A 12,059-nucleotide genomic window follows, 5' to 3' on the forward strand; every position below is an offset into this window, starting at 1 on the left:
GGTCGTTGCAGAGTTCACTGGTTGACACTGTCCATCATAGAGTCTTCATTCACCCAGTTTTCGCTGCCACCATATATCTGAGATGGTTGATTGACCCGTTCTGTCCTCTGTCTTTTCTTGGCTAGGGTTCTGAGTCCAGCTGGTCATCGCCACGATCAGCTTGTAGGTGCAATTCCTGGGCTGGTTTGTTTTCGGACTGGAGTTGCTCTGGAACCAGTGGGTGTTGCAGACTAGGTTGGTTCTGCCTAGCACGTACTCAGCACTTGCGTCAACCAGTGGGGGCTGCAGCCTAGTCAGGGCGACCCACAATAACCCCCACTAGGCCCGCCCCCTATCCTGGTTTGCCTGTGTGTATAGCAGACTAGTCCAGTCTGTCCACATCCCATTTAGCTCTTGTATTTGTCCCGACACAGCCTATAAATTAGGACTCATTTTAATACCAACTTCAGGGCATAGCTATAAAGATTAGTTAATATAATATACAAGATGCTCAGAACATTGTTTAACACATAACTGGTTATTTATAAGCGTTTTCCATTGTTATAGCATGTGCTCATTTTCAATTTCCGTATTATCAAAGTAGCAGACAAATGGAGAGAGATTTTTAAAAGGTAATGAATTTGTTCAGGAATGATAGTCTTAGTCGGAATATACGTGATACAGTAATCTATGTATGTATTCCAGGAGACAAAAGGGGGCAAGACATTGCTGATGAAATGTGGGTTACAGCCAATTTCCCACCCTGGGAAATTTCCACATACCACTTTCCCCAGGGTGGGAAATTGGGTGTGCCTTCTCCCTTAATACCCCCCTTTAAACATGAAGGAAACAATATGGAAATAATAGTCTTACCCACTTTCCTATAGCCCTTGAACCTTTTTAACCCTAATTAACTATGTAAAGATTGTCCAAAATATAATAAAAAATAAATAAATATGAAAAAAAAAAGAAATGTGGGTTACGTAGGTTGTATTAAGAACCAGAGACCCTAACTGCCTACTTATCCTGGCCGACTCCTTACACATCTGTAACTACAAGGATCACTGACAAGGATGTAATCAGTCCAGGGCAGATTTTTGCAGATGTATTTTCTATGTAAGGCTGTGTTGGTCTTTGTGCCAAGTTGTAGTTCTTGTAGGATCTTTGGGATAGTTCTTATTGTCAGAGAAACATGCAGTAGATCCTGTGCTTCATAGTTCATTAACTATTTTTTTATGCTGGTATTTGGCACAAATGGTTACATTTTGATTCTCACGATTTTCACACTGTGGGGTTAAAAAAAAAAAAAAAAAAAAAACTAGCCAAGGAAATGCATAGAGAAACCTTTATAGTGTGGTGAGCTCAGAACTGCTCGTGCAGTGCAGGAGGCCTGGGTTTCCACCTGCCTACTGTGTGGGCCTTACCAAGCCCTAGTCAGCCACTCTGCATCTTAGCTTTTTCTTCTTTGAAGGAGAACCATACATCCTCAGCAGTCAAATACACCTTTAGAAATTGTGTGGGCTGAACTTTGTGCTTTATCTCTCTTTCAGTTATCAAGACAATTTAGCATTTCTAAGTGGATGAATTGCTGATAAATCATGGGTGTGTTCACTACATTTTCTGACCTTTTGTGAAATATTAAAAGAGAACCAATTCCATGATTTTTAGAATAAAATGTTAGTATGAAAATGTTTTATTGAAAGAAGTATCTAATTTCTGCACATACCTATGTATCTCTGCTTTTTTCTAGTTTGTACATAATGTAGTTAGATAAAGAAAGAAGTGTTGAGGGGCTCACAGTTGAGTTGTCCAGGAAGGAGATTCATGCAGAGCACGTGTGATAGTGTCTTGCCAGGTTGCTGCAGATTGTCAGTGTGTTTGAAGCCAAACTCCTAGGAGCCAGTTTGAAACGGCATACATTCATCAGTTTATTATGTCAATAAAATAATCTATTTGTTCAGAACGATGAAACAAGAATTCATGAGGTTAAAATGCAAGAGCTTTTTTTTTGTGAAACAGGTATGTGATATAGGAAGCATGCCCTCAACAACTGAGTCAAAGTAATTATTTGAGAATTTACAGAACAAAGTCCAGCTTCACAGATATCACATGAAGATGGCAATGCATTGGTTCAGAACCAACTTCTGGAAGGAGAGAAGGAAGGAATGTGTAATAGTCTACAGAAAAATCTACATTTCCAGATAAACCGTGTTCCAGTGGAACAGCGGAGCCATATACAGCGCTGGATATACAACTGCCCCTCAGAATTGATCTCTGAAGTGAGACTAATAAATATGCATGAAAAGTGAGAATTACAGGTACAAGAATAATTAAAATTTGAGTATTCAGTATCCAAATAATGAATTCTTATCGATCATCCCCTAATGACAGTTGTCCCAATGCCTCGCTTCTCACAAATTAATATAACCTTCCACAACTTTCATGATCTAAACAAAGCGCCATAGTGTTACTGGTCATCAGTTACCTTGTTATTCTGCCTTTGTTAGAAAGTAACACTAGAGAATGGCCTGAGTCACACTTGCTTTCTGAATTCAAGGCAGCATCCAAGGTTTTTAAGGTTTAACAAATTAATGGATAAATGAAGATGGTTTAAAATTGGAATTATGCTCAGGATAACCCATGTTGTCTCCAGTACATCAGTTTAACTTTACTAATATTATAACCTCTAGATTATAGCTACTCATCTGTCCTCACGTTGGTTATGCTTTGGTAACAATAGAATTTTCAGTAGAATGGTAAACAGATTGTCTCTTGGACACTGATAGACAACTATTTCAGATCACCTGAATTTTTTTTTTTTCTTCTTCTTCTTCTTTTTTTTTTTTTTTTTTTTTTAGCAAAGTTCTGCATTAATTCTAAAAATGTTGAATTTAGAGGAAACAATTTTGCTCCCCAAATGCAAGTGTACATGATATTGGACAGGAATGAATCATGAAATCACATTACATAATAACATCTACACATCAGAGCCATTGAAATATTAGCATAAGTAAATGTTTCTAATTAGTGTTTTCTTTCTCTGATTTTTTGGTAAGTTTGATCTCATTTTTAAAAATTTCCTTTGAATAAAGACATGGACTATTCTCTGTTAGATTATTTGAAACTACTCATCCTTTTGATAAATAAAAGTGTGGAAGATATTTTACTGTTTCACAGCTTAGTAATAAAAACAATGGATAATAAGGAAAGATGCTGACAAAAATGTCATGAAATAAAATCCAAATTATGATTTTTTGTGTATATTAGATTAAACATCTTCAACCATGTACTGAATGGACATTTTATCCTGTTGTGGTTCTATGGCTCCTTAAAAAACTGACATCTGTAATAGTTCAGATTAATTGTGACCCATACCACAAAATGTCATGTTATTTAGCACTTTTGTTCATTTATTATGTGTTTAGTGAATAAATATTATGAGTAGGAAACTAAACAATTTATGGATACTGGTGTGTGGCTACATCAAAGAAACAGCTATGACTCCTGTTCAAATGAGTCTGTTCTGGGAATCTCCAAATATTTATTGTATTAAGCCTATCAAGTCCATGTATTTAGTACTTTAAATATGTAATGTCTTTTTTAAAAAGTGGGAACTATCCATTATATAAGTTATATTTTAAAGATTTTCCTGCAGTGTGATTCAACTGTATATAAACATAGCTATTCTAATTTCAGCATCTGAAATACATTGTAAGGTGTATTTAAAAATATGACTCTTAGGCATCCTTTTTTTTTTGTTTGTTTAGTTTGAATTTGTCAGTTCAGGTTTTGAACAAAACTAGAACACTTTCACTCCTTTTCATTCTTTGTATCCATAGTCATCCAGGTGAACCATCTGTCGTTCTGTTAGAGTCCGGGCCAAAGCCCCTGGACGTCAGGATGCGAGCTAGTCAACCCCTAGAGAATGACAAAGAGTCTCGCTGGTAATGCAAACAGCAAATAGAGGTTTTTGTGCCAGCATGCTGAGGTCAGACCGCACTTGGGGCACGCAGGCCAGCCAAGCAGGGCAGTCGGACCCCAAACAAGCAGAAGCTTCTATAGGCCCTTTTGGGCTGGGAAATACAGCAAAAGTAGCACCTTAGACATATGGTCTTCATACTCAGGCAGCCTGTTCTGTTCCCATACCCATTATCTGTATGGCTCATCCCATCCTCACACCCTTATCTTTCTCCTGGTTCCTGGGACTGGAGAAGAATTGTGCCCTTGCCTTCACAAAGTTGCAAGGCAGCAAAGAACGGATTTATTGCTAAAGTGGAATCCTCCCAAAGTCCAGGCACCTCCTGGCCCAGCAAAGCAGCAGTTTTTCAGTACAAAGGAATCTCACATTGCCCAACAATAACATTTTACCCACACTCTAACAGTTCAATCTTATTCTTCTTGTAATATTGATATTTAATATTTAATATATTTATTATTTTTAGGTTCTACATGCACTCAAGAAGCAGTTAATATTTCAGGTTGACTTACAATATTATTAATATGGGGAGTTTTTAAAAAGAGTTCAGTTACTATGGATTTCTCATGTTTGGAACTTGCTTTTACAGGCAGTTAATGAGAAAGGCATGAAAATATTTCAGCAGTGGTTTAAATCTTAGAAATACAAAGAAAAAAATAAAAGCTGGGTTCATTGCCATGGCACACAGACTATGGAACTGGAAACCCCAGCCCCATGCTACCTCAGATGTCCATGTAACTGAGCAAAATCCTTTGGAAAATCTGTAAATTTCTTTTTCTTTTTTAAGATTTATTTATTGAAAAATCAGATATACAGAGAGGAGATACAGTGAGGAAGATCTTTCATCCAGTGATTCACTCCCCCAGTGCCTGCAAACAGACAGAGCTGCGCCCATCCTAAGCCAGGAGCCAGGAGCTTCTTCTGGGCCTCCCACATGGGTGCAGGGTCCCAAGGCCTTGTTCCATCCTCCACTGTTTTCCCAGGCCACAAGCAGGGAGCTGGATGGGAAGCAGGGCCACCAAGATTAGAACTGTCACCCCGAAGGGATCCCGGTGCGTTCAAGGCAAGAATTTTAGCCACTAGGCCACATTGCTGGGCCCAAAAATTGTGAATTTCTTTGCTGTCATCAGAGTGTCACAGTTTAAAGAATCCTCTCTGGCCTTATCTACTTTTCTCCTAATCAAGTTAAAAGCATGAGGAGATTTTACACAAAATGGAGGAATGCTAGCAATTTTGTTACAAACTTAGATCATACAAAAAGCGAAAACCAGTGCTAAATGCTCATGTACAATGGAGATGATTGACTCATTGGTATGATGTAGGAACACACATCCATCTTATTAGAATGACAACTGATAATTTCTTAGTTCTTCTTCACAATCAGAACCTTTTGACTAAAGAAAAATCCTAATAGTGGAGCTGCCTTTTTTATTTCTATCAACCTTTCTTTAAACCCTGGATTAATTTAGAATCCAAAATGTAGACTGAAAAGTAAGAACTAGTGTTTACTTAAGTTTCCTAGATGTAAAATCTAGGATAAGGAAGGGAACCCTAACTTTAAAAAAGTGTTTTCAATAAGCTAGTTCCCTGTGTGAGATAATCTATAAAGATCTATATCTGGTTTGCTTAGAAAAGCTACTGTGTGATCAATTTGAATTGAAACAAAGCTTTATAGTTTCTCACACAACCCAATGCTTTCTTAATTGGAATACTTCTAGTGTAGCTTCAAGGTTTTATTGTTTTCTGTTCTGGTAAAATTTGCCAGTAACTCAGTTAAATTTTATACTTCAAAGCAGTTATCCAATGACAAAGCTTTGGAAAGAAGCAATGTCAGATATTATGGGTATTAACATAATAGTGTTAAGGAGAGTTTGCTGCTAATTTCACTGTGTGGAGATATGAGAGCCTGACTTGATCTCTGTCGAGGTTTTTTGTTTTGTTTTACTTTGCTTTTGTTTTGTTGCTTTCTACAGTTGATCAAACCTCAAAACCCAAGAAGCGACTTTTTTAATCGGGTATTTTCCTTACCTTTTTTTTTTTTTTTTTTTTAAATCCATGGTGCAGATGTATAAGCATAGGGAATTAGCTCTCTCCTTTTTATGTAATTTTTATTGATTTCTGGATTAGCATATCTTTTTGTCTTAGTGCTTTTTAAAGAGTCTCATCATTTTCTATTATTAAAATTTAGATGTCATAGAAGAAAAATGAGAGTGATTTTTGTCCAGAAAGTTATTTTATTTATTTGTTTATTTGAAAGGCAGAGTGAAAGGGAAAGAGACAGAGAAGAGGTGTATGAGCAAGAGAGAGTGAGAGAGATGGTTTCCATTTGCTTATTTACTGTTCAAATAGTTTGCAACCCAACGCTGAGCCAGTCTGAAACTTGAAGCCAAGAAATTCATCAAGGATGTATGGGGTAGTAGGAACTCAAGTATTTGAACCAACATATACAACTTTTGAGGTGGATTAGCAGGGGGTCTGAATTGAAAATAGAGTACCAGAGACTCAAAATAGCACTTGATACAGGGCACAGGTGTCCCAAGCTCAGTTAACTTGCTGGGCCTCAACACCTGACTCCAGGCTGTTTGTTTTTGAAGAAGTATTTTGATACTGCATTTCTTGATACTTCTCAAGTTCAGGTATCATGCATAAATTTCAATTACCAAAGAGCATCCTAGAAGCTTAAAGTCTATTGTTAGAATTGTTCCAACAAATCTTTAAACTCACCTACCTACTTTCAGAGCACAAATGTCAAATGGTTTTTGTTGAGGTTTTCTTGAAAGTGTGTAGTTGCTGCCATCTTCCATCTTGTGTAGTCTCCTGGTCTTCGCACGCTGTATTGAGCTGGTAGAAAAATTATTCTGATTTCCTTGTCTCTTTAGTTGACAAAAATCACAGGGCAACTCTTGTAAGCTGTTAATTTCTTCTCATTTTCTTATTGAAAAAAAAAAAAGAACAAAAACTCAACAAAAGAAGTTGATTTAGCTGTTATCCGGAAGTTCCAAATATAGCGCTGTCAGTGTGAGTAAAGTAAAAGATTGTTGGGTCTAAAAGGAAGAATGAAATGTTACTCATCTATTTTCAAGACACCTGAAGAGCAGATGAAAGGGTCTTCTTTTGGTTTTTCTGGAACTGTGTTGTAATGACAATATGGTTTTGTGTGTCTGTGTGGTTTTGTTTTCGTTTTGTTTCTGACTTCCCAGGAAGAGGTTTAAACATGAAGGCAAACCTTTGAGATGTTAGCATGGCTACATACAAAGCAAAGCTGCCTCTTTTTTTTCTTTTCTCTGCTTCCATTTAGGCCTATCACATAATTTAAGAAAAAAAATAAAATTTAACCAACAGGAGTTTTAACTATAGTGTGAAAAAAAAAAACCCTGATCAATTTTGTTTTCGCAGCACGATATTATCAAAGATTTAAGAAACAAATTTGCCAGCCTCGGCGAGAACTCTCTGGTAACAGCATAAATGTCTGTGTTGGTTGCTTTTGATTTAAAGGTTTCTTTTTTCATTTGTTTGAGCCCATTTCTTTCCCCCTTCCTTTTAGTTTACTTTATTTTTCATATTCTGTAACTAGCAAGCCTTCATTTTTTAAACCTCTTCCATCTTCCAGTGTCTATTTTTTTGTACTTTGGATGGAAAGTTTATGGCAGCAAAGCTGTCTCTCTGGCTACCTCTGCTGCAGCTCTTCCTGCTCTTGGGTCATATATGTTTTGGCCGTTGTGTTTGTGGACATGATACTAATTAACTGTTTCATGTCCCATTGACTAAGCTTCTCTACCACGCCATTTGATGGACTCGCTGTCACAGGGCTCTATGCAACTCTCATTCTGCAACTTATACTGCTTAGTTCCGTCTCAATTTTTCCAGCGAACTGGATTGCTCAAGTGAATGAATGGTCATACCAGTCTTGAACTTGCTGTGCCTTTATATTTTATTCTTACTGTCTTCTTTTTTTTTTTTTATTTTTAGTGATAGCTTAAATGAAACGGAATAAATTCCAGCCATTGCTCTAGCAGCACCATGCAGTATCGTTTGTTACCACCAGAGATTACAAAATATAAAGGCACATTGCATCTCTGATTCTTTGGGGCCGACTGGGGAGATTCCTATCATAAGCCACAATATAGTTGGAGCCTAACTTATATCCATATCAGCTTTCAATTTTGCTTAAACCCTAAGATGTCTCAGTTAATTTCTTTTTTTTCTGTGATTCAGTGATAACTTGCAACTCGAGCCATTTGCTGAGCAGTATCAAGTTATGGCCATGACATGGGTGATGATCAAAAATGTGACAAAGTTATGCATAAAAGTGTACATGAGAAAGTGCACATATCGATGATGAAGTACAAAACCGTGATACAGGCTTTGGACTACTCAAATAACAAATTGAGAAAAATCCATCCTGATAAACAAGTACCAAAAGTATATCAAGAAAAATATGAAGGGAAAAACCCAGAGCTGAAAAATGTTGTTATTGGTTTAATAATACTGTTGGTGATGAAATGGTACATAATGTTGTCATAGAGCCCAATACATGAAGAGATGACTCAGACTATGGTCTATAGAACAGTTTGGTGGTTAATGATAGCCTTAATATAAATGGTTGGGATTTGTGTTCAGGAAAAAGAAATGGAAAAGCAAAAGTTGCTGTACCAGCAAGCCAGATTGCATGACCGCGGGGCCGCTGAGATGGTGCTGCAGACCATCAGTGCCAGCAAAGGTGAGCCGCAGTGCGTGGGCTTCCCCTCCCTGCTCCCCACTACTCATGTCATCCCTTCTGACTCATTCTGCTTAGGCCCTAAGTTTTGTTTACACTGCCCCCAATGTTCATTCCAAACACTAGCTCTCATCATGTACCCACACTCTAGATTTGCTTTTTTTAAGACTCTTACCAAAGCAGATTTATTTCTGTTCTGGAAACTATGTAATGATCAAAATCGAGCAGACTGATTATATCAAGCACAGACAGGCAAGTTTTTGAGAGTAAGTAGTTTCAACTTTGTGTGTCATGAAACTTCAGTCTACCGTGGTAGCATTTAACAGACAGAGACCCAGGCCCAGCATGGTGGCCTGGCGGCTAATGTCCTTACCTTGAACCTGCCAGGATCCCATATGGGCACCGGTTCTAACCCCAGTGGCCTCACTTCCCATCCAGCTCCCTGCTTGTGGTCTGTGAAGGCAGTCGAGGACAGCCCAATGCATTGGGACTCTGCATCTGCATGGGAGACCTGGAGGAGGTTCCTGGCTGCTGGCTTAGGATGGGCACAGCACCAGCCGTCGTGGTCACTTGGGGAATGTTTCTTCAGGCAGAAGGTCTTCCTCTCTGTCTTTCCTCTTCTCTGTATATCTAACTTTGTAATAAAAATAAACCTTAAAAAAGAGAGAGAGAGACAGAGACCCAAGGTAAACAAACAGCGTGACAATATTTAACCCTTAGCCCAGAATTTGCTGATCCTGGGTTGGAATGTTTAGATACTAAAAATGTAAACAAAATACTTTTGAACATCTCAGGAGCCTCCAATTTCAAGATAAGTGCCACATTATATTTTTTAGCATGACAAATGAGTTTCTCAATTTTGAAACATTTTTTAGTACAATTTTCAATGTAATGGGAAAAGTAATAGTGATTCACTGTTATGAAGCACCCCTGTCTCTAAATTATGGGAATTATTTCTAAGTAAAAAAAAATAACATAGAAATAGCATGTGCTAAATGATGGACAATCATTTGGGTTTTAAAACTTTACCATTTCTTGAGTATGCAAGACTTTGAAATAGTCATCTTGGTAAAGCTGAGACTATAAAAATGTTCAGAAAAAAAGTAATGAAGTAAAAATAATAAAAGCCATTGTATCACAATATTCTTGAAATAAGAGGAAAATGGAATTTCCTTAAAGTTTCAGTGACTTGTATTTATTTTTATCGTAGTTTTATTTTTCATAAAATCTATTGATGTTTGAAAATCAGGGTTAACAGAGAGAGTGGTAGAGTCTAGAAGATCTTTCATCTGTTGATTCACTCCCCCAATGGCCACAACAGGCTGGACCAGTTTGAGACAGCAGCTTCATCTGTGTGTTCCACGTGGTTATAGGGGCCAGCCCAAGTGCTTTCCCAGGCACATTAATAGCAAACTGGATTGGAAGAAGAGTAGCATGAATTAGCACACAAATGGGATGCTAGTATTTCAGCTGACAATTTTAACCCATTATATCACAACACCAACCTCGTGTTTAGATATTATGCTAATAAACATGAATAGTTTTGATTCTTAATGATTTTAGATCTCAGTATTTCAATGCAGTGTATTTGTTCTGCCTGTCTCTATCATACAGATTTTAAAAATATTGATGGTAAAATAAGGATTAAAGTTGTTTTAATGCCAGATGCTTTGAAAAGTTGATGGAAAATATATATCATGAAGAAACTACTCCTGGATTTCCAGATTCTTAGATATCAAAACAAACCTCTTTTAATTTCATTTTTCCATGAACTTTTTTGAAGTACCCTGTTATTTTCAGTAAATAAGTCAATCTGTCTTCCTTGAACATTAAACAGACCCACAGAACATAAGGTAAAATAGGTTAGTGGAGCAGGTGAAATGATATAAGCAATACTGGTTTTTAAAATATTTTTCAGGTGAAACTGGACCAATGGTAGCTGCTACTTTGAAGCTTGGAATTGCTGTATTAAATGGTGGGAACTCAACAGTACAGCAGGTAAGATTTTTTAGCAATCCATGTATGTACTTTTCAGACAAATGGATCATACAGTAAAAGAACTATTTGTCATGGAAATTCTCATTTTCTACGTAAATGCCACTATTTGTCAGAATACACAAGAGATAGCACAGGAATAAAAATTTTTTTTCAAAGGATTACAGATCTGAAGATAAAATAGTGGCAAATACCCAGAAATGTTAGTCTAGGTATGGCTTTTCACCATGACAAATGGATGTTTGCATTGAAGAATGAGCCACTTGTGAACTGTCCTTACACAAAGCTGTGGGTATGTGCTCTTGGCACCTTGCAGTTGTAACCAGATCATTCTGTTGCTATAGTATGTACTCAATGTAAAGGAAAAATATAAAGCATAGGTAATTTCGCCAAAATACGCATTAAAAATATTCTCATTTGCATTAGGTTTTACTTCAGAAGACCTGCATTGCATCACACACACACACACACACACACACGTATATCTTACAGATATGTTAAGAATAATTGGATTGGAAGGAACCTGCAAAGATCATGTGTGTGTGCTAGTTATAATTACTTGTTCCGTATATGGATCTTTTCTCTTACATTTTAAGTATATATTATCTCACCTCCCTTCAACTCTTCAAACTACATTACTTTATTTTATATACCTGTAAGTTACCATGACTGCCTCCCTAAGATGGCTATGGGCTTTGGTGCATCTATGTATGTGTGTATATGTGTATGTTCCTGTGTATAAATACATGCATATGTACAAACATTGTGTTTGTGTTTACCTGTGTGTACAAGAACATATATGCATCTGCTGTATATGTGCAGGGAATCCTTTACATATTTATTTTATATAACCTTTGTCTGTGATTTGTGAAAGAATTACTGCTAAAATTGAGGTTATGTACCTGCTTAGTGTTTACACAGCACTTACATAGCAAGTATGCTTTACTTGAGCTTTGGAGGAATCTCAGGATTTAAGCCTGCCAGCAGGCTCTGAGGTCACCAAGGATGAGGCAAAGTTGTTCTTTTGGCCATAAGAAAAAACAGAAACAAGCTGGTGAGGAATGTCCATTTATTCAGAATTAATTCTAGGATTATAAAGGTTCAAGAAGAGGATGGCAGGAGGGCATCTTCTGGCAGGACCCCACCCACCAAAGACACTGTAATTGGCTCAAAGACATGTCTATTTCCCTTGACCTTCCAGTCATGTACCATGTGTAAGCCTGGGAGTTGTGACTTGTGCCATGGGCAGGTAAGCTCTAAGCCACACCCATGGGTAGCAGACCGACTCGGGGGCGATTGCTCACAAAGGAAAGCAGGATTTTTGCTTTGTGGTTATGTACTTGCTTACTCTTTACACAGCACTTACATAGCAAGTATGCTCTACTTGAGCTG

General features: G+C 37.4%; 1 protein-coding gene across 1 annotated transcript in view; it reads left to right on the forward strand.

Annotated features, from left to right (window-relative positions):
• RYR2 (ryanodine receptor 2) overlaps positions 1–12,059 on the forward strand; it is a 663,784-nt gene that overhangs the window by 587,675 nt on the left and 64,050 nt on the right. The window contains exons 81-82 of the mRNA XM_058669392.1: positions 8,576–8,675; positions 10,591–10,670. Of these exons, the coding sequence (XP_058525375.1) occupies positions 8,576–8,675; positions 10,591–10,670 (180 nt within the window). The remainder of the gene's footprint in view (positions 1–8,575; positions 8,676–10,590; positions 10,671–12,059) is intronic.

This window comes from Ochotona princeps, chromosome 10 (assembly GCF_030435755.1).
Source record: "Ochotona princeps isolate mOchPri1 chromosome 10, mOchPri1.hap1, whole genome shotgun sequence".
NCBI lineage: Eukaryota > Metazoa > Chordata > Mammalia > Lagomorpha > Ochotonidae > Ochotona > Ochotona princeps.